We start from the raw sequence: 23,464 nt of genomic DNA, 5'->3' as shown, positions 1-23,464 counted from the left end.
GGTTCCTATTGGCCTCCAAACAATTGTAATTGAGTGTATGTATAAATATATGTGTCTGCAAGTGCATGCTTGTAAATCACTATATGCTTGTAAATGAGTGGGTGTGAGTATGCGAACACACGTTAATGAATGGATGGGTGTGAGTATGTCTGGGCATGTGTGTTTGTGAATGAGTTAGAGAGAGAATGGGTGCTTGTGCGTGCTTGTGAATGGGTGGCTTGCGGATTAGTGTCTGCCCCTCTACAATTAACCAGCTGCCACTGTTCAGTGCGAGTATTAAGTCCCAAGAGGTTGAGACTTCCGTGGTAAGCAACAGAATACACTGTGCACACTACTCAGCAAGACCTTGAGAAAAAAGCCCACATTATTTTTAGGACAATGTTTTATATGAATCATCTGATACAAAACATGAATATCTTTAAATTTAGAACAACATCCATTGCTTAATTACCTTTCATTCCTTTATGCACGCTACCTTTGCTTTTAATTCGAGGTCTGCTGCTACTTGTAGCTAAATTACATTGTCCCCTCACAAAATGACGTCCATAATAATACTTGGAGTTTGAAGCAACACTAGCTCCTAAGAAAAGGAGAGATTAGCCGTGCTGTTAGAAATGTTCATCAAATACTATTGTTGATAACACACAATAAGTACAATTTTAACAAGTGCTTTAATGCATAAGCCAGGATTACATTTATTTAATTACAACGCCTTTGCATAAACAATACATATGTAGAAGTAAATCATCCATCACATGAATTCTCATGGAATCAGGGTGTGGTTATATTAATCATTTGGCCATATAACACCCAGAACCTGGTAACACCCATGAACCTAATCCCTTTGCTAGTTACTCAAAGGAGTGTGAATAAAATACACTTACCGTAAAGTACTATCTAATAGGTGCCATAAACAACGTGAAGAGGATTATATTGTAGGCAGCAGGTAATGGGGGATTCAAAAATAACATCAGAAGGTAGTCACTGTGACATTCATCCAGGAAAATCATACCTAGACCGTAATCAACTAAATGTTAAAACCAAATTGGTAGTCCGTGTATATTTCGAATTCATTTAGAATATTTCTTAAATGTGATGTACACCAAGGATTGGGTCTCTTGGGGTTATAGAAGAAAGCTATTAACTAATGTTGAGAACGACTTACAAAACCACTAGCAAGGTTTTACATTTCCTGGCGCTAGGGGGCGCACGAGCGGAATGGCCGCCTTGGTGTGAGGCTCCCGCAGACGAGCCAGTAAATCCAGCATTTATCCTGATTCTCGCCCAGATTTTCCGAAACAAAGTGCAGGGAGATCATCCTCTAATTGTTGTGCTGAGGCGGTGCTGCTGTTAGCGTGAACAGAGATGAATTGGCGGACTGACGAGCGGGAGGAGAGAGAGCCAAGCACCGCTCCTGTTGCTCCTGGAGCTGCCTGCCAGAGGTATTGAGTACGGGAGGCCCCGGCTTCACACATGATGGCTGGGCTGCAGTGACAGACTCTCGAGTGGGACCGTGACGTTGCTACCATTGGGAACACCGGCTGTCTGCGCAGTGATAGCACAGTGGTAACAGCGGCGGTGGTGAGAGGTGTCCGGTACCCTGTTGGCTGAGAACTGGCCCGTGACATTTGGGTGCGGTAAGAAGCGACCAGAAACTTTAGTGGGCGGCCATTTTAGAGGCAGACTTTGTCAGCCCTGGTGCTGATTGGCCCAGACCGGTGGTGCAGCAGGTGTCGCCTGCTGCTGCCCTGCTGGCTGGCATGAGAGGTGGAATTGGCTCCTTCCCAGGCATGTGAGATTTGCTTCATGCCGCAATCTCAGCTGCAGTGGAGCGGACCACAGGGGTGTGCTGGTGGTGAGGGAGCCGCCATTTGCTGAGCGCAGTGCTGATGCACATAAGACAGACGCGCTGTTTTAATGGTGCTGGTCTTCTGCTCGCGACAGCTATGGGAGGCGAGTGACCCTGCTGGAGTGTGATGGCTTTGGGAGCAACGGGAAAGGAGATCCCATTTAGAGTTGCTATTGTGGTCGAGGGCAGAGGGTGAGTCCCTGAGAACTAGTGGAGAGTAGAGCAGGGAGCAGTGATACGTGTAGACTCCCTGGGGCGCAGTGGTCGCAATCTTTGCCCTTGCCAGGACAGTGTTGCGCGGGGCATTGGCAATATTTGCAGACTATACAAGTGGCTGATGAGGACACGGATCTGGTTGGTTGGGACACTCTAACTTAGCTGCAGCTGCTATATGGCCCATATCGGCGTTTAGACGGAGGTCTCAGAAGGAGTGTGGTACCTACTTGATCGCCCTAGGAGCTGGCCTACGAAGTAGAGGGAGGTGTGCACGGAGCGCTGCTGCTGGGCAACACTGTCAGGAGAGAGGCCTACTCTTTCAGACTTTGAACGGGGTCGCTATCAGGAGGCGTGCAGAACGGACCTGAATGGGTCCAGGTAATTAAGACATTTGCGCTGCTGGAGGGCGTCTCTGGACCTTACCTGCGCGTGGCCGTGAGGATGTTTCACGCATACGTCAAGTATAGTAAGGGGCACTGCTGAGGCTCATTCATGCGAATGATCGGGTCTCCTCCCAGGGTCACGATGGGGAGATTGGATGCCCGCCAACTGAGACTTAATTTTAATGCTAAAAAAACTGCTAAGCAGCCACACACAGATGGGGATACAGCGGCGGAGGCCCCTCAACAGGATTGTCAACCACAGCCGAGTGATGATCTCAGGTCGCTTCTGGCAGCGGTCCGGCAAGGTTTTGCGACCATGTCTGATAAAATAGACACGGTGTCAACACTAATGGACACCATTGTGAGGAAAATAAAAGGCCACGAAACACGTATCAAGGAGACGGAACAGCGAGTCTCTGATGTTGAGGATACCACCACACAGCTGAAAAAGTCGACGGCGCAAATGGACAAACTACCAAGGATCATAACGGCAAAAAATGAGGACATAGAGGTCAGAAGAAGGAGAAATATTATACGGGTGCTAGGCATACCGGAGAGCACGAAGACAGAAAGGATGGAGGTGTACATTGAAAATCTACTCAAGGCCGTGGTGGGAACTGATCTCCTTTCTTCTCAATTTGTTGTTGAAAGGGCGCACCGGTCGCTGGGACCAAGACCTCCCCCTGGTGGTGCCCCTAGACCCATTATTGCTCGTCTATGAAATTATAGGGACAGAGACGCTGCCCTGCGAATCGCTCGAGAGAAAAAATAATTCTCCCATGATGGCATATCCTTCACTATGTACAAGGACTTTACAATTCAAGTGCAAGAAGAGCGTCGCACATTTCATGGAGTTAAGCAGAAGCTCAGGCAAGCTCAAATAGACTACGCCTTGCTATATCCCGCTCGCCTGCGTATCACCCATCAGGGGACACAGAAATTCTTCACTAACCCACAACAGGTGGAAGATTACTTGAAGCATCTTAAACGGCAGAAGAAAGTGCTACCGGAACAGGAGGATTCCCCTAGATCGCAGTCGCCGAGCGGAGAATGAGACTCAAGGCACAAGACACTAGTTTATCACTAAAGTGTACCCCATGCTTTGTGGATATGATTGGCTTATGGAGCAGCATTGTGGTCATGGGATAGGACACTACATCAGTTCACTGCTCGGTTTCCCTTTTTTTTCCTCTTCTCTTGCAGATAACTTGGAGGGTGAGAAAGCATGAGAACTGGTCGGTCACCCTTGAGTTGGACCTGGGATATCGCTGGGTGATCTGTAGTGCCTGGTCCAACGAGAGGTTTTCGTGAGCTCCCTGGACGCATTCCCCTCTTGGGAGAACCCCATTATTGTTGTAACCCTGGTTAATGTTTTCCATGAGTCTTCACTCGGGTTCACAAGAGGAAGACTTGTGCCCAGTTGGTCTAGATGGGAAGATGTGGGTTGTATGGGAGGGGGAGGGATACTAATTACTGGCATGGTTGGGATGCTTCAGTGGGAGGGGGAGAGGAGTTTGATTGTCGCAATGATTCAAGTGCACAGGCATTTAATACTAAGCATGTCTTGGTGTGCTCGCAGGTAATGGAATGTGTACAACCGCTTGATGGAACTCAGGGGGACATATTGGGCACGCAGGCACATGTGGATAGTAGCACCCTCAGGGTGCTTTCTTGGAATGTTCGAGGCCTTGGGGACCCAAGAAAGCAGAGGAAAGTCTTAGCATATGTCTATCGGCAGCAGATTCACGTGGCACTTTTGCAAGAAACACATATAGCGCCGAGGGCCACAAATAATTTTGCTGCTAGTTGGGCGAGTTGTCGAGTGTTTTCCTCATACTCCTCATACGCTTGGGGTGTGGCCATACTATGTAATCGACACACATGATTCGAGAAAATGGGGGTGCTGGAGGACCCGCACGGACTATAAGTTCTATTCTGGGGGCGGCTGGGTAGAGATACGGTTACAATAGCCAATTGTAATGGCCCTAACATAGACAGCCCAGACTTCTTTACCAATTTATGGGGTAAAATTCTGTCTGTGGGATCGGCCCACATCATTTGGGGGGGCGATTTTAATGTAGCTTTCTGTCCACAGTTGGATCGATCCAATGCGGGTCCGCAGCACTACCCCAGGGCACAGGAGGTACTGCAGGGCATCATGGTGGAGGGAGGGCTGATAGACAGCTGGAGACACATGCATCCCCTGCAGCAAGAGGGCACACATTTTACCTCATATATGGGAACCTAGGCGCACATTGACTACTGCCTACTGTTTCGGGGACTTGGCCTGGCTATTAGTAATGTCATGCATTTGGCTCAGACTTTTTCAGATCATTGTCCAGTTAAGGTCTCACTGTCTCTGCCGGGGTATGATAGGCCTCGTCCGGGGTGGCGATTGCAACCCACGGCCTTGTTAGATGTGGTGTTCAGAACAGAATTAGGTGAAGAAATCAAAGACTTTTTTTTGCGGAATAAGGGCTCTGTTGAGAGTGTCGAAATGATATGGGAAGCCTTCAAGGGAACAATATGAGGATACTGTATGTCTAAGAGCTTTGGGGTTCTAAGATATATACAGAACACAATAAGAAAGCTGGAGAAAGATTTGAGGGACTTGGAGAGGCGGATGAGTCAGAGAGAGATGGGGCAGGTGCAGAAGGACTTTTGTGCTACTCTCACTGAATATGAAGATATTGCACACAGGGAGGTGGAGTTTTGAGGGCAGTATTGGACGGAACGTACATTTGGGGAAGGTGAAAGGCTAGGGAAGGCACTGGCTGCAGTGACAAAAGGCCCTCATTTCAGCACGCATGTGCCAGAAATACAGGTGCAATTCGCGCCACCATATCGCGACTTGCTACACTTATCGGAGGCATTCACCGCGCACTACACTGCGCATTATACATCACAGATGCAGGGTACTGTAGATCTGGTGGACTTCATGGGGGATGTGGCACACGGATGGCTTGGAGATGCACAACGGACATTTTTAAGCATTCCATTTGAGATTGATGAAATTAGGGAAGCTATATTGTAGCTTCAGAATGGGAAGGCGGCGGGTTCAGACGGCCTCTCGGCTGATTTCTATAAGGCGTACATTGACATTATGGTGCCAGTTTTGAAGGAGGTATATGAGGAGTCTTTAGAGGTGGGTATACTCCCTTCCTCGAAGCGAGAGGCGATAGTAATGTCATTGTTAAAGCCTGGGAGAAACCCCTGAGTCCTGTGATTCTTATGGGCCGTTGTGCTTGATGAACTGCGACATGAAAATATTGGCAAAGGTTCTAGCAAATAGGCTGTCCCTCTTATTAGATAAACTTGTTTTACCTGATCAGTCAGGATTTGTGCCTGGTAGGGCCACCTTCCATAACCGTGGGATTTTATTTTCATTGATCCAGAATGTGGCGCCTGAATTCCCGCTCGCCACAGTATTTTTAGACGCCACTAAGGCGTTTGACTCGGTGAAGTGGGATTATCTATTTGGGGTGCTTCGAGGATGGGTTTCCCGGAGGGGTACTTGTCTTGGATTGCACTATTGTATCACCGTCCCTCAGCTAGGGTCTTGATTAATGGGCATCCATCTCAATCCCTTATTATTTCCAGAGACACTGGTCCGGGGTACCCGTTATCCCCCCTTCTTTTTGCCATTGCGGTTGAACCCCTGGCGTGTTGTCTGAGGCAACTGCATGCTGTCTTTGACAAATTTTAGTGTCGCTGTATGCGGATGATATTACGCTATATATAAGAGACACGCACCAGAATATGAACCCATTTTAGGGGACTTCATTAAGTTTGGCCGTCTATCTGGGATATGTATTTTTCCCTCTTACACCGGCGGTAGCGCAGTTCCAGTTTGATTTCCCGCTAGAATGGTGCGGCACGGAGTTGAGGTACCTTGGCATAAGGGTAGCTAGAGATAGGGAGGAAACCATATGAGCTATTTATGGCACAGCCATAACGCGTCTTACTGCTAACGTCACATGCTGGATATCATTGCCTCTATCACTTGCTGGTAGGGTCTCCCTTATCAAGATGGTTGTGCTTCCTCAGATCCTATACCTGTTCCTAAATATCCCATATGCACCGGGGCGATTCTTCTTTAAAACAATACGTTCCAAGTTGCTATGGTTATTATGGGGGGGAAGCAGGCAAGACTTTGCTGGTCGGTACTGACGAGGCCATATGAACAGGGGGGGTTTGACATCCCAGATTTTGAATGATACTTTCTCAGTGCACAGGCACATTACGCATACTATTGGATACATTCCCTCCCCCCCAGTACATGCCACAAACAGGCTGATTGGCTGGCTGATCCTGTGCCGCTGAGGGGTGCGCTGCATAACCCTGCCACCACGTGGGCAACACTGCCTACTACCGTCCAATGGCACGGTAAATGCGTGGCATCGGATAACTGCATTATTGGACTTGCCTATCCTTTATTGCCCATTATTCCAGATCTATCATTGCTACAAGAGACAGGTTTTCAGGGATTATATAAAAGGGCCAATATAACCACCTGGGGTGACCTATTCCATGATGGGTTGTTCCGTTCAATGGAGCAACTTCTAGACAGAGCGCAGATTACACCCTTAGATGTATTCCTCTATATAAGGCTTAGGCAAGGGATGCGGTCTATTCTTCCTGATTTTCCCAGGGAACCTGAATGTCTCTTACCACTACACCAAATGCTGGCGTCCACAGATGGGAAGCACCTCATGTACGGATTATACAGCTGATCCCCACGCACAGAGCAGGAGTGGTTAGTCGGTCACGTGTACATTGAGCTGAAGATTTAAGGCAGGAAGTTACTAATGGTCAATGGCACTACTGTTGTGTACAAACGGCACATATATCGGCTAGCTGTAGGCTGCGAGTCATACATTATAAATATTTGCATAGATTATATTATAAGCCCTTCACTAAATTTCGGTTTAAGTTGGCTGATACGGATAGGTGCAAGCAGCTAGAAGCAGGATTTCTTCATTTGGCATGGGAGTGCCCGACTGTACATGACTATTGGGAGCACGTTCTAACGGCATTGGATAACATGACTGGATGTGTTTTGGAAAGGGATCCGCTGCTTACCTTGTTCGGGTACACGGCACAGATACATACACAGCATAGGAAGTTCATAGCTCTCTATTGCTCGATAAACGGAGGGTGGCATGCCGGTGGGGCAGGGGGCGAGTCCTGAAATTTAAAGAATGGATGGGAGATTTAATGTACTGTCAGGAGCAGAGTGCCACATATGCTGAACTGCTGCCAATAGCATCTCAACCAAGGGATATATGGGGACCCCTCCAGGAGTATCTGGCAATGCAAACTAAGATATCGACTAAGGTGTTGTCATATTAATTCCAGAGGTGTGTGCGTATAGGCTACGTGTAGGGGTACATGCACTCGTGCGGATCCTCCAGGGCTCCTAGTCCCATACTGTGTTCCTAATGGTACAAAAGTAGGTTTATTGTTATACATATTTAATGTATGATGTATGGTGGACATGCTACAATTGGATATTTGGTGGGAGGGATTGATGAACGTGGGTATTGATGAACTGTGACATTGTTATGAATGCATTATTGTGATATATTATGAAAAATAGAAAATAAAGTTTATATAAAAAAATAAAAAAAGGTTTTACATTTCCTCGGAATGGATTTTTAATGGTGTACCTCCTGTTTGAGTTCATGAGGAAGGGCCAAACGAGTGACATTCCCATAAAGGAGAACAAGATTATACATTTTTCTCTGAAAAGACAGTATTTAAGGAAGCTTTTTCAAATGTCAGTGATTATTGTATTAAATTCTTCATTGGAACAAATTATAATTTCATCAATAGATGATCCAAAAGGCTTCGAGATGTATCGACTTCAGTTGCAAGCATGAATACAATAAAATGCCAATTACTTAACAAGAGAAACAAGCCAAGCCTAAACTTATTCTTGGTTATTTCGGTAATATTCTTACTTAACAATCTTTGTTTGCAGTTCAAAAAACTTGATTCTGCAGGTGTTCAAACCTATGGTAAGATGAAGCTTTAGAAGCTCCTACATGCCCGCGCTGTTTGTTACATTGTGTGACCCATAAGGTGATAGCTGTACCTTTGTCCCAAAATATTCCACTTATCCCAAAATGCAAAGTTCCAGGCAGCTGAACTCTAAAATCATCTTGATGTTTTAATACAACTATGCCTTCAAACTTATGCAGTTATCCAGTCAAAAAATCTCTTGATAACCCAGAAGGAGGGAGGGTTGTTCATAAATTCAACAAAGCAACGATGGGAGATATTCTCAAAAACGTGTGATAATCATCGCAAAAGTAACTTAATGCAACACACACAATCGCAGTCTAACACTGGAAAATTAAGCTGTGTTATTAACCAAGTATTCACAACCCGGCGGTACCATGTGATAGTCTACAGATAAGGCGTCGAATAACTGCGTTAAATTCAACCCCACGCCACAAAAATGCGAAACACAAACGCAAAAAAAGCTGCGATGAGGCCAATCGCGATACAAAAATCAGCAAAAACCAGCGACAGGCCTGCAATTCACATGCGTCAGACGGGAACAATCAACATAAAAGTAGAAAAAAAACAGCCAAACAACAGCGAAGCACAATAGACATTGCCGGAGCAAGTACGGAGGAGAACCAGAACCCCACAAGTACCCCGGAGGACCAGCCTGGAACCTCGGGGTCAGGGAAGGCCAAGTAGAAGAAGAGTAGGAAGAAGCAGTTCAGTCCGAAGGAAAACAGGATCCTGATAACGGAGGTGGTAGAACACCAACAACAATTGTCCGTCACCTCTACTGTGTCATTGGCAACAAAAAATGGACTATGGCAGTCCATCGTGGACGAGGTGAATGCAGTCGAAGTCCTGAAGATATTTCATTGCCACACAGTGCTGGAGTCAGAACACCACCACCCACATGAGAGGCACATGAAACAGCAGAGGACGAAGATGCAGATGAATCTGCCCTCGTGGTAAGAAGGATGCAGTAGCATGCATCTACGCCATAGGGCCAGCTACAGCTTGGTTCTGCCCTCTGCATCATCACCTTCCACTGTTCCCCGAAGCACTCTGCGACATTTACCTTGGACCTCAACATGGACTGCCATATGCTGTTTGATCGCCAATGACACAGAAATCTGACTGCGGACTGAACTCTTTTTCTTCCTTTGGACTTGTCATTCCATGAAAGACTCTGGCTGGCCCTCCACGGACAACATCAGCATGTGGGGTTTGAATGGCCCTGTACTGCTTCAGATGCAATACTCCACTGAATATGCATTAAACATTCATAATCACACAGATGCGTCATGTCTATGGTCTTTCAAGTGTGGAAGTATGGATGAATATAGGCTCACTGGATTCCTCTTACGTACATGTGGCTCATGTCGTAGAATAGGGAACAGAGGGTGACACATTGCGGAATGCTGTTTAGGTGGCGCTGACACAACATCAGGGACACATGCATGTGTTACTTCCTTGTCCAGCACAGTACGGAACCACGCCCAGGGCCCCAGGGTCATTTACAAACCCTTACTATTGGATGTGGCCCTGAACTTTTTGCCTTCCTCCTGTATTTTGTCTGACCTCTTTTTGTTGGTTTTACGACTCTGGGGACTTTATCACTGCTGATCAGTGCTAAAGTGCATATGCTCTCCCTATTGTAAATTTATGTATGGAGTAGTGACTCCTTGATTGACTTATTTGGTTCACTTGTCAGACCCTAGTACAGTGCACTGCGTGTGCCCAGGGCTTTTAAATCATATGCTGCTGGTGGATGGATTCAACCCAGATCTGTTGACTGGGTGTGAGTGTTTGATTGGTTCAGATGCTCCGTCCATCACCACCCCCTTTTGTATCGCTTTGGCCACCATAAGTTGGCAGGGTATGCTCAGACGTGAGTCCCTTGCTCACTTTGCCACTGGATTCAAGCAAGCCTGGCTGAAGACGGCTGTAATGCCAGAAACCGGTCCTAGGAAGCTTGAATCCGGTCCAGGGAAGGCATGGCCTGGCAGTTCGGGCTGGACTGTTCCCATGAGGCACATGGTCAGACTGATTTGCATATGGCCAAGTCTGAACTGGGGTGGCAGAGTGGGCTAAAGAACGGTGATGGATTCAACCCAGATCTGTTGACTGGGTGTGAGTGTTTGATTGGTTCAGATGCTCTGTCCATCACCACCCCCTTTTGTATCGCTTTGGCCACCATAAGTTGGCAGGGTATGCTCAGACGTGAGTCCCTTGCTCACTTTGCCACTGGATTCAAGCATGCCTGGCTGAAGATGGCTGTAATGCCAGAAACCGGTCCTAGGAAGCTTGAATCTGGTCCAGGGAAGGCATGGCCTGGCAGTTCGGGCTGGACTGTTCCCATGAGGCACAGGGTCAGACTGATTTGCATATGGCCATGTCTGAACTGGGGTGGCAGAGTGGGCTAAAGAACGGTGATGGATTCAACCCAGATCTGTTGACTGGGTGTGAGTGTTTGATTGGTTCAGATGCTCTGTCCATCACCACCCCCTTTTGTATCGCTTTGGCCACCATAAGTTGGCAAGGTATGCTCAGACGTGAGTCCCTTGCTCACTTTGCCACTGGATTCAAGGATGCCTGGCTGAAGACAGCTGTAATGCCAGAAACCGGTCCTAGGAAGCTTGAATCCAGTCCAGGGAAGGCATGGCCTGGCAGTTCGGGCTGGACTGTTCCCATGAGGCACAGGGTCAGACTGATTTGCATATGGCCATGTCTGAACTGGGGTGGCAGAGTGGGCTAAAGAACGGTGATGGATTCAACCCAGATCTGTTGACTGGGTGTGAGTGTTTGATTGGTTCAGATGCTCTGTCCATCACCACCCCCTTTTGTATCGCTTTAGCGACCATAAGTTGGCAGGGTATACTCAGACGTGAGTCCCTTGCTCACTTTGCCACTGGAATCAAGCAAGCCTGGCTGAAGATGGATGTAATGCCAGAAACCGGTCCTAGGAAGCTTGAATCCGGTCCAGGGAAGGCATGGCCTGGCAGTTCGGGCTGGACTGTTCCCATGAGGCACAGGGTCAGACAGATTTGCATATGGCCATTTCTGATCTGGGGTGGCAGAGTGGGCTAAAGAACGGTGATGGATTCAACCCAGATCTGTTGACTGGGTGTGAGTGTTTGATTGGTTCAGATGCTCCGTCCATCACCACCCCCTTTTGTATCGCTTTGGCCACCATAAGTTGGCAGGGTATGCTCAGACGTGAGTCCCTTGCTCACTTTGCCACTGGATTCAAGCAAGCCTGGCTGAAGACGGCTGTAATGCCAGAAACCGGTCCTAGGAAGCTTGAATCCAGTCCAGGGAAGGCATGGCCTGGCAGTTCGGGCTGGACTGTTCTCATGAGGCACAGGGTCAGACTGATTTGCATATGGCCATGTCTGAACTGGGGTGGCAGAGTGGGCTAAAGAACGGTGATGGATTCAACCCAGATCTGTTGACTGGGTGTGAGTGTTTGATTGGTTCAGATGCTCTGTCCATCACCACCCCCTTTTGTATCGCTTTGGCCACCATAAGTTGGCAGGGTATGCTCAGACGTGAGTCCCTTGCTCACTTTGCCACTGGATTCAAGCAAGCATGGCTGAAGACCGCTGTAATGCCAGAAACCGGTCCTAGGAAGCTTGAATCCGGTCCAGGGAAAGCATGGCCTGGCAGTTCGGGCTGGACTGTTACCACGAGGCACAGGGTCAGACTGATTTGCATATGGCCATGTCTGAACTGGGGTGGCAGAGTGGGCTAAAGAACGGTGATGGATTCAACCCAGATCTGTTGACTGGGTGTGAGTGTTTGATTGGTTCAGATGTTCTGTCCATCACCACCCCCTTTTGTATCGCTTTGGCAACCATAAGTTGGCAGGGTATGCTACGACGTGAGTCCCTTGCTCACTTTGCCACTGGATTCAAGCAAGCCTGGCTGAAGACGACTGTAATGCCAGAAACAGGTCCTAGGAAGCTTGAATCCGGTCCAGGGAAGGCATGGCCTGGCAGTACGGGCTGGACTGTTCCCATGAGGCACAGGGTCAGACAGATTTGCATATGGCCATGTCTGAACTGGGGTGGCAGAGTGGTCTAAAGAACGGTGATGGATTCAACCCAGATCTGTTGACTGGGTGTGAGTGTTTGATTGGTTCAGATGCTCTGTCCATCACCACCCCCTTTTGTATCGCTTTGGCCACCATAAGTTGGCAGGGTATGCTCAGACGTGAGTCCCTTGCTCACTTTGCCACTGGATTCAAGCAAGCATGGCTGAAGACGGCTGTAATGCCAGAAACCGGTCCTAGGAAGCTTGAATCCGGTCAAGGGAAGGCATGGCCTGGCAGTTCGGGCTGGACTGTTCCCATGATGCACAGGGTAAGACTGATTTGCATATGGCCATGTCTGAACTGGGGTGGCAGAGTGGTCTAAAGAACGGTGATGGATTCAATCCAGATCTGTTGACTGGGTGTGAGTGTTTGATTGGTTCAGATGCTCTGTCCATCACCACCCCCTTTTGTATCGCTTTAGCCACCATAAGTTGGCTGGGTATGCTCAGACGTGAGTCCCTTGCTCACTTTGCCACTGGATTCAAGCAAGCCTGGCTGAAGACGGCTGTAATGCCAGAAACCGGTCCTTGCAAGATTGAATCCGGTCCAGGGAAGGCATGGCCTGGCAGTTCGGGCTGGACTGTTCCCATGAGGCACAGGGTCAGACTGATTTGCATATGGCCATGTCTGAACTGGGGTGGCAGAGTGGGCTAAAGAACGGTGATGGATTCAACCCAGATCTGTTGACTGGGTGTGAGTGTTTGATTGGTTCAGATGCTCTGTCCATCACCACCCCCTTTTGTATCGCTTTAGCCACCATAAGTTGGCTGGGTATGCTCAGACGTGAGTCCCTTGCTCACTTTGCCACTGGATTCAAGCAAGCCTGGCTGAAGACGGCTGTAATGCCAGAAACCGGTCCTTGCAAGCTTGAATCCGGTCCAGGGAAGGCATGGCCTGGCAGTTCGGGCTGGACTGTTCCCATGAGGCACAGGGTCAGACTGATTTGCATATGGCCATGTCTGAACTGGGGTGGCAGAGTGGGGTAAAGAACGGTGATGGATTCAACCCAGATCTGTTGACTGGGTGTGCGTGTTTGATTGGTTCAGATGCTCCGTCCATCACCACCCCCTTTTGTATCGCTGGTGGACATGCAGCACTTATTGTGCCACCCACTGGAGCAACTTGTAAAGTGTGTCTCAGGCCTGCCATTGCAGAGCCGTGTGCAGTCTGGTACTGCCATGTTGACTGGGCAAGTGCACTCACTTGCCAGTCAATACACCTTCCCTTTTCTACATATTAGTCACCCCTAAGGTAGGCCCAAGGGCAGGGTACATTGTATGTGAAAGGTAGGACATGCCCTGATGCGTGTTGCATGTCTTGATAGTGAATTACAGCCATTTTCGTTTTTCACTATTGCAAGGCTACCCGTTCTCCATCGTCCATAATGGGCAGTTTGATTATAACATCTTATAATCCTAACTGACTCAGGGAACTAGGTAGAATTTTGAGTTTAGCATGCTTGAACTTCAGAATGATAAAACACATCTTTTAGTGAAGTTTGTTTCAACATTTTGTATTTGAAAATACCAATTTTAGAAAGTAGGTATTTTCTTCCCTAACTATCCAAGCCTGCCTCTGCTGAGCTGGGTATTCCTTGTCTGGTTTGTGAGTGACAGGGGCTGGGGGATTCCAGGAGACAGGGTGTGTTAGCACAGGGCTGAATAAATCCATCTGCATGTAGAGTGAGGGGAGTGGAGCACCTGGGACCTGAATAGGGCTGTGCCTCCCTTCCACAATGCTGGCTCCACCTCCTGTGGTGTGTCTGATGACCCTGGCCTACACTGTCAAAAGGAAGAGAGTCCTGTAAAAAAACGTGCACAGAACTGGTTTGTACTAGGCACATACAATCTTTGCCTTCAGAGAACAAAGAGAATAGTAGTATAAATATTGGGGACTCAGACCCCAGAACTTTAGATCAGTTCTGGGAATCAAGACAAAGCTTTGCTGAGGAGAAGAACTGGGAAACTGAAGGAGGAGACTACCCCCTATGCTGCATGTTGTTGGGGTTGGCCTGCAGTGGTTGCTTCATTGCCAAAGAAAGGAGAAAAAGGACTGAGTGTGCTTTCATCATCTTGAGAAAGATCTCCAAGGGCTTGAACTTGAGCTTGCCTCCTGCATGAAGTCTCAGGGATACAAGACTTCACCCCTTCTGCTTGCCTGCATCTAGAACTGCGGTTTTAGCTGGTGCAGAAGAAAATTGCAACACAGACAGCGACGAGCGATGCCGTCTTCCTTATCGAAGCCGTGAGCGCTGCTCCGACTTTTGCTGTTGTCCCGACGCCGGCTGTTAGGCTGCATCGACTCCGAAGCTGACGCACCAGTTACTACTTGTGTAACGATATATCTGTAAGAGACATTAGTTAGTACTAGATTCCTTACCTTAGAATATCCCCAGGCGTCAGACTGGATCCGGAAACTTTTGCGTAGCAGTACCCTTGCGCGTCGGTAGGCGTCGTCTGCGGCTCCGCATCCGTCGTCGGCGTCGTGGGCGCCGTGATGGCGTCGTCGGAGTACTTCGACGCCGCCTCCGCGTGCTGACGTCAGTTCTTAGACACAGCTTTTCCGCGCCAGAAACGCAGAGCCATGTTAAAAACCAACACTGGTGCCATTGAAACTAGGGCCCTGAAAGGGGACAACCCTAACCCTAGATATTGGTTCGCAGAACGGGGAGGATGGGTGAGTCGGTAAGGAATCTAATACTAACTAATGTCTATTACAGATATATCGTTACACAAGTAGTAACTTGTGCATCTGAAAGAGACACGTTAGTATTAGATTCCTTACCTTAGAATAGATACCCCAGCAATACCAACCCCGGTGGTGGGTCTGCGAACCAATAATCACACCAGAAAGTCCTGGAGGACGGAACGGCAAAAGAAGCCATCCCTCCGGACTTGGCTGTCCAGGCAGCAGTGTCTTGCAAACGTGTGCAGGGATGCCCACGTAGCTGCCTGACAGATGTCTTGTAAGGGCACACCCCTGCCCAGGGCAGTGGTAGTCGCCGTGGCTCGGGTAGAATGAGCCCGTAATCCAGCAGGGGGCTCCCTCCTAGCCAGGGAGTAGCATGCCTGGATACACAAGATGATCCACCGGGAGATGGTCCTCTTATGTACCGCTTTCCCCTTCTTAGCGCCCACGTAACCAACAAAGAGTTGGTCATCCACCCGGAACTGGCGTGTGCGATCCAAGTAGAATGAGAGCGCACGTTTTGGGTCCAGACGGTGGAGCCGCTCTTCCTCTTTAGAGGGATGCGGTGGCGGAAAGAAGGTGGGCAAGGTGATAGACTGCTCGATGTGGAAGGCCATGACAACCTTGGGCAGGAAAGAAGGTTTGGTACGTAGCACCACTTTGTCCGGATGGACAGAAAGGAAAGGTGGAGTACAAGAAAGAGCCTGGAGCTCACCCACTCTCCTGGCAGAGGTGATGGCAACCAGGAAAGCAGTCTTCAAAGTCAGAAGGCAAAGAGGACAGTTGTGAAGTGGCTCAAAGGGAGCGCACATCAGAAATGTAAGAACCAGGTTCAAGTCCCACTGAGGCATCACAAACGGAACAGGAGGAAACGTGTGCGTGATGCCCTTAAGAAATCTATTTACAATAGGGGACTTGAACAAAGAAGGCTGATCAGGTAGCCTGAGAAAGGCTAAAAGGGCTGAAAGGTAGCCCTTGATAGTGCCAAGAGCAGAGCCCTGCTGGGCAAGAGAAAGAAGGAAGAGAAGAACCTCAGAAAGAGGGGCAGCAAGAGGATCCACAGCCTTTGCTGTGCACCATGCCACAAATCTGTTCCACCTGCAGGCGTATACCGACTTTGTGGAGGGACTCCTGGCTGCCAGAATGACGTTACAGACTTCAGGAGGCAAGTCAAATGGCCTCAACTGTCGCCGCTCAATCTCCAAGCATGGAGGTGGAGACTGGACAGGTTCGGGTGGAGGACCGTCCCCTGCTGCTGCGACAGAAGGTCCTCCTGAAGAGGCAGACGAACCGGGGGATCGACTGACATACTGAGTAGCTCTGGATACCAGTACCTTCTCGCCCAGTCCGGAGCCACAAGGATGACTTGGGCCTGGTCGCGCTTGATCTTCTTCAGCACTCTGGGCAGAAGTGGTATAGGCGGAAAGGCGTACAACAGACCTCAACTCCACTCGCAACGAAAAGCGTCTCCGAGCGAGTGCCGCCTTGGAAATTCCAACGCGCAGAACCGATGACATTGCGTGTTCTCTTCGGTGGCGAATAGATCTAACCAAGGCTCTCCCCATTGTTGAAAGAGGCCTTGCGCCACGTCCGAGTTCAGACGCCATTTGTGATCCATCATGCACCGATTGCTGAGCTCGTCGGCCCTGGCGTTCAGAGAACCTGCCAGGTGTTGAGCCACCAGAGTCACGCCCTGGCGTTCCCATCCACTGCCAGTGGTGCAGAGCCTCCTGGCAAAGGGTCCACGACCCCACCCCGCCCTGTTTGTTGCAGTACCACATGGCGGTGGTGTTGTCCGTGAACACCTGCACTACACTCCCCCGGACAGAGGGGAGGAATGCCTTCAGTGCTAGACGAATCGCCCGTAACTCCAACAGGTTGATGTGGAGCCGGGCCTCCGCCGGAGACCAGAGGCCTCTGATCTCCGCCTCTTCCATGTGGCCTCCCCACCCCTGGAGGGACGCGTCCGTCACAACTACGTGCTCCGGTTGGGGAAGGGAGAGCGATCTGCCGCTGACCCAATCGCGGTCCGTGAGCCACCACTGCAGCTGTCTCGCAGTGCCCTCCGAGATCAGGACGTGGTCGGACAGATTGCCCTGATGCTGGGCCCACTGAAACTTCAGGTCCCACTGCAGAGCCCGCATCCGCCACCTGGCATGATGCACCAGAAGGATGCAGGAGGCCATCAGCCCCAGAAGCCGCAGCGTCAACCTGACCGAGATCCGGGATAACGGCTGAAAGATGGGAATCAGAGCCTGAATATCCCGGACCTGCTGTTCGGGTGGATAAACCCGAAACTGCGCCGAGTCCAGAACCGCTCCGATGAAGAGGAGCTTCTGAGAGGGACATAGGTGTGACTTTGGCACATTGATGGAGAACCCCAGCTGGTGCAGGAGATCTGCCGTAGTCTGGAGGTGGCTGACGACTGTCTGGGGCGAGCCCGCCTTCAACAACCAGTCGTCGAGGTAGGGGAAGACTGAAACCCCTAACCTGCGCAGATGAGCTGCGACCACCGCCATCACTTTTGTGAACACCCGTGGGGCGCTGGTAAGGCCGAAGGGGAGCATGGTAAACTGAAAGTGCTCGTGGCCAACCGTGAACCGCAGGTAGCGCCGGTGGGCCGGCAGGACGGGGATGTGGAAATAAGCGTCCTGCAAGTCCAACGCTACCATCCAGTCTCCTGGGTACCGGGCAGCTAAGACCTGAGCCAGTGTCAGCATCTTGAACTTCTCCTTCCGGAGGAAGCCGTTGACGTTCCGTAGATCCAAGATAGGACGTAGGCCCCCTTTGCCCTTCTTGGGTACCAGAAAGTAGTGGGAGAAGCAACCACACCCTACTTCTGGCCCAGGAACGCGCTCGATGGCCCCCTTGGCCAAGAGGGCCGTAACTTCCTCCTGCAGAAGTCGCAAATGATCCCCCGATACAGGGTGGTTCTGCGGTGGCATGGCTGGAGGAGTCGCCTCGAAGGGGAGAGAGTAGCCCCTTCGGATGATTTGCAGCACCCACCTGTCCGAAGTGACAGTGCGCCAGTGGAGGTGGTGATGGCGAACCCTGCCCCCCACTGGCGTCACATGGGCCTGAAAGCACGGACTAGGAGGGTTTTGAGGCAGATGCTGCGGGGGAAGGTGTTGACTGACCTCGCCGTTGACCCCTACCGCCCGGACGGCGGTTACCACGGCCGCCACCGCGTTGGGAATTGCCCTGCGGAGCGTGGCTAGCGGCACGTGTGGGTGCACCCCTTCCGTGGCCACGAAACGAGTGATAAGCAGCCGATTGCTGGCGCGGGGCCGAGAGGCCCAAGGACTTGGCCGTAGCCCTGGAGTTCTTAAAGCGCTCGAGCGCATGGTCTGCTTTGTCCCCAAAGAGGCGACGGCCATCGAACGGCATGTCCATGAGTGTGTTCTGGACATCTGCCGAAAAGTTGGCGGACCTCAGCCAGGCGTGGCGTCTGACCGCCACCGTCGTTGCCATCGCTCTGCCTAGCGAGTCGGTGGTATCCAGCCCACACCTAATGGAATACTTGGCTGCGTCCCGGCCCTCCACAAGGGCTTGGCCGAGTTTGGCCCGTACCTCCAACGGACACACTGGCAGCACTTCCGGGACCGTATCCCACAGAGAGTGGGTGTAACGGCCCAAGAGGCATGCGGTGTTGGAAGACCGCAGACCCAGACTAAGGGATGAGAATATCTTCTTTTCATACTGCTCATCCCTCTTGGATTCCCTGTCCGGCGGGGCGGACGGGAATGCGGTCTGGGAATTGGAGGCCTGGATGACCAGGCTCTCGGGGGTGGGGTGGGTGGACAGGAAACATGGGTCGCCCGGGGCTGGGCGGTGGCGTCTGGCCACGTTCCTATCTACAGGTGAACCCATAGCGGGCTTGGACCAAGTGCCCAGAAGAACGTCGGTCAAGGCCTCATTAAAGGGCAGCAGAGGCTTGGCCGAGCTTGACTGCGTTTTAAGGACCTCAGTGAGGAGATTAGTCCTCACGGCTGCGACGGGGAGCTCACGGCCCAAGGCCTTGGCAGCCCTCATCAGCACCACACTATAGGTTGCCCCCTCCTCCGAAGCCACGGTAGGAGGGGAGACAAAACCAGTGTCTGGAGAGGTGTCCAGGCCACTGTCCTCCCCAAGGTCTCCTGTCCAGTCCTCATGAGACTGACACTCTCTGGTCAGAGGGTCCTCAGACCCCTCCCAGTCCTCTTCATCACCCATCTCCTGAAACCCAGGGTTCTCAACTAATGGGGCCTGTTCATAAAAGTGAAACTCACCAAACGACGTCTGGAGCGGCGCCCATCGGGGCCGTCCCGACGGCTGAACAGGAACGAAGGTGGAACAGGGGACGGCGCCGCCCGAGGAGACACCTGAGGGTCCGACGCCGGGGAGGCCGTAAGGTCCACCAGCGACAAACCAGATCCCGAAGGAGGTCCAGCGGCGTCGGGCCCGAAGGCGCCGGAACAACTGAACCCCTCGGCGCCGGGCCCGAAGGCACCTGCGGTGTCGGGATAGTGGGAACCTGCGGCGCCGGGCCCGAAGGCGTCGGCGGCGTCGGGACCGAAGCACCCGATGGCGTCGGGCCGGAGCCGCCGACCCGCTAGGGGTCCCAGACAGGTCCGCTGGGCCCGAAGGCGCCGCGGAGCCCGTCGGAGGAGAGAGTTTCCTCATGGCCATGAGGAAGCGCTCGATCTCCTCCTGCGACGCGTGCAGCCCAGGGACCGGAAGGTGTGGAGCTGCACGCGGCGCCCGCGACTCCGACGGAGCCGCGTGGGTGGTGTCACCCGAACCCCCGGCCGCATCGCGCGAGCGTCGGGGGGAGTCCGAAGAGCGATGACGCTGCTTGGACTTCTTGTGCCTCCTACCTGACGATGACTTCGACCCGAAGGAGTGCGGCCTACTCTCGGAGCTGTGGTGGCTCCGAGCCCGCGACCTGTCCCTCGACCTCCCATGGGATCGGGACCTCTCGCGGCGCGGGACCGACTGCCGGAGTTCGAGGCGCCTGCGGGACCGCTCCCGCCTGGCTTTCGAAGAGAGGGCCCGGCAGTCGGAGCAGGCCTTGTCGTCGTGGTCGACGCCTAGACAAGATAAACACACACGGTGAGGATCCGTGACCGACATCAGGCGGTCGCAATCATCGCAGTGCTTAAAGCCGGGCATCCCTACGGCACCGTTCGGAGTCGTAAGACTTCGAAAACAATCAAAAGTGATCATAAAAGTTAGTCAAAAATTGACTAGGGTTACTGCTTTTTCCAGATCTGCGCTTGCTGGCGCAGAAAAAAGAAGAACTGACGTCAGCACTCGGAGGCGGCGTCTAAGTACTCCGACAACGTCATCACGGCGCCCACGACGCCGACGACGGACGCGGAGCCGGAGACGACGCCTACCGACGCGCAAGGGTACTGCTACGCAAAAGTTTCCGGATCCAGTCTGACGCCTGGGGATATTCTAAGGTAAGGAATCTAATTCTAACGTGTCTCTTTCAGATATCGACATTGCGGAGCTGATACTCGACGTGGGTGACCGAGAATCCATCAACAGCACAACATCGTAAGGAACCGTGTTCTCGGCGCCATCGTGACGTCACCTGCCCAACGCAGTACGGAACCGTCGTCTCACCTTCCCTGCGCTGCAGTAAGGAACCAAGGCTACACCTCCCCTGAAGTCGTAAGGAACCACCACCGCTCCGCGACAAGAAAACTGCACCTCTCCGGCGCCGTGAGCTGTCTTTGTTTTCATCGCTTTTCCAAGGTACTGTTCTTTGGGGGTCTGTTTGACTCTGGGCCCGACGCCGCGCATCTCCCGGTCGGCGCCGTACTTTGGCATTTCTCCTATCACGAAGTCGTGATAACTCACGTTGGAGTTATCTGTTGCTAGAGACTGATTTTAAGTGAACAACCTATTTTTAAGCATATCTTGAGTACAGTATAGTGGATTTTTGTCGTTTGGTCTTGTGTTCAGACTATAACAACAATTATTTTTATAATACAACCTGTTTGGTGTCCATCTGTAGTGTTGTCACTGTATTACTGTATGTGTTCACAAATCCTTAACACACTGCCTCTGAGATAAGCTTGCCTGCTCGATCCAAGCTACCAAAGGGGTGAGCAGGGGTTATTTTAGGAGTGTAGCCCCTGACCCTGACTAGACACAAGGGTCCCTATTTGGGCAAAGGTACTTACCTCTGCCAACTAGAGATCCCCAAATTTAACACTTACGCTGGACTGGCATACTCCAGGCCAGCCCACTCCGCTTACGCTCACAGTGGGGGACGGCAAACCTACATGTCCCAGGTCTTCACGGTAGTGTTCTGTTGATCACAGGTCTAGTTGTCTGCATGCCACAGCCACTCCCTCACAGCTGGTTTACACCCACACCACACCCATCCAGCACACGTGTCACAGGACATGTGACCCTGCCAATAAAAAGGGCCGGCGCACGTGCTCACGCCATTTCCACTCTCTATCTGGGTGCATCTGTGTGGTATTAATGTAGGTACGAGGGCCTCGGGCCCAGCAACATCACATTCCCCAAGACCAGAGGTGACATGATGGCGTCCTCCTCACGATACCCAGTCATACAGGTTCCATGACTTTGGGGGCACAGACTTGGTGGCACCGGATACATTGTGGCGGGAGGGGCTGGGGTGCAGCTGCCTTGGTGTGCAGGGGCGGGCATGCACCGTTGGGAGGCGGGAGGGGCCGGGGTGCAGCTGCCTGGGTGCGCAGGGGCGGGCAGTCGATGATGTTGTGTGCAATTGTATGTTTCAGATTAGGTACCTGTTTCAGATGTGGGACCTGGTGAACTGCACTCCATACTGGCACATGGTTGGAGACACACCATCGTCAGCCTAGTGAGCAGTGAGGCCTGGGTGCGAAGTGTCGGCACTCTCTCTCCCTATCCCTCTTTTCTTTTCTCTGTGTCTCTCTCCACCTTTCAGTTTGTCTATCTCTCTCTCTCTGTCCGTCTTTCTCTCTCTCCCCCTCTATGTACGTCTATCTCTCTCTCCCTCTCTGTCAGTCTTTCTCTCTCTCACCCTCTCTGTACGTCTATCTCTCTTCCTCTCTGTCCATCTGTCTCTCTTTCCCCCTCCCTGTATGTCTATCTCTCTCTCTCCCTCTCTGTACGTCTATCTCTCTTTCCCTCTCTTTCTCTCTCTCTGTATCTCGCTCCTCTTCGCTCTCTCTCTGTCCTTTGATGTGCGCAAGACACACCTTCTCATCATGATTTTTGTTTTGCAGGCTGTGACCTACAGATTGTCCCAAAGGAAGCCGCCATGTTGCTTCCTTTCAGTTCTGTGTTTCTTTGAATACATTTTCATTTGTTAATTTCAGGGTGAATGTGTGATGCTCATTTTTGTGACAACATATGCATGTCACCAAATGTGATTGTCCGACATCAGGTGGATTATTTGGTACATGATGCCGTGTAGTTGATGTCGAATGTCTTTGACCGGGAGAGGGGAGGCGGGGAGGCAGGAAGGGGGGTCCTGGGGTGGTGCCAGTGGGTGTTGTGGCCCTCTTGGGCGTCTGGGCTGCATGATCAGTGGCTCCATGTCATCTGTTGCCCTTCAGGTGTAGCTCTGGGCTGGGCTCCCTTTTCTGGTGCAGGCTGTGGTCCAACTTTACACCAGGTCAGAGCAGGTGTTAATTTCCTGCTGCTAACGCGGCTTATCGCAAGTTTTGTGGTCTTATAGCCGATCTGGCTGGACGTTGAGAATGTTGCGACATGGTTTTGTTGCGGCTTATTGCAAGGGATCGCCTACTCTGCAACTCATTAGCGATGGTTGCAGGGGTCATCTGTTGCAATTTTTTTTGCGGCTGCTATCGCAGGTAAACTGGTGCTATGAGCTGTTGGGACCAGCTAGTGAATGGTGTGATACATTAATCGCGACTTTGGCTGCGATAAAGTGTCGATAACTTGGCGATAACTCCTTGAGAATATGCCCCTATGTGTTTTGGAGATCTACTGAACACATGCAATCTCCCATGTTTAACTGAGGAAAACTCTAATGAAGGATCGGCGTGCAGAATTTCTCCTTCCTTATACATATGGTTTCTTCCTTTAGATCCATGATTGGTGCATAATTCATCTTGAGTCCCTTCTTTCAAATGAGGAAATACCTCAAGTAGATGCCTTTTTTTATGCGCTGGAGGACTGGTTCTCTGGGGCTTTTACTTAGAACAATATGTATTCTTTCTTTCAGAAGGTGTAAATGAAATGTCAGCA

At 51.1% G+C, this 23,464-nt stretch overlaps 1 protein-coding gene across 14 annotated transcripts in view; it reads right to left on the bottom strand.

The window, feature by feature from the left end:
* Positions 1-23,464, bottom strand: part of LOC144773261 (uncharacterized) — a 7,170,044-nt gene that overhangs the window by 6,145,680 nt on the left and 1,000,900 nt on the right. For all 14 annotated transcript variants that reach the window (XM_078658159.1, XM_078658161.1, XM_078658167.1 and 11 more), the window contains exon 10: positions 452-580. In XM_078658159.1, the coding sequence (XP_078514285.1) occupies positions 452-580 (129 nt within the window). The remainder of the gene's footprint in view (positions 1-451; positions 581-23,464) is intronic.

Source organism: Lissotriton helveticus, chromosome 8, assembly GCF_964261635.1.
Source record: "Lissotriton helveticus chromosome 8, aLisHel1.1, whole genome shotgun sequence".
Classification (NCBI taxonomy): domain Eukaryota; kingdom Metazoa; phylum Chordata; class Amphibia; order Caudata; family Salamandridae; genus Lissotriton; species Lissotriton helveticus.
The sequence above is the reverse complement of the archived record's forward strand: the minus strand, read 5'-3'. Positions and strand labels throughout refer to the sequence as shown.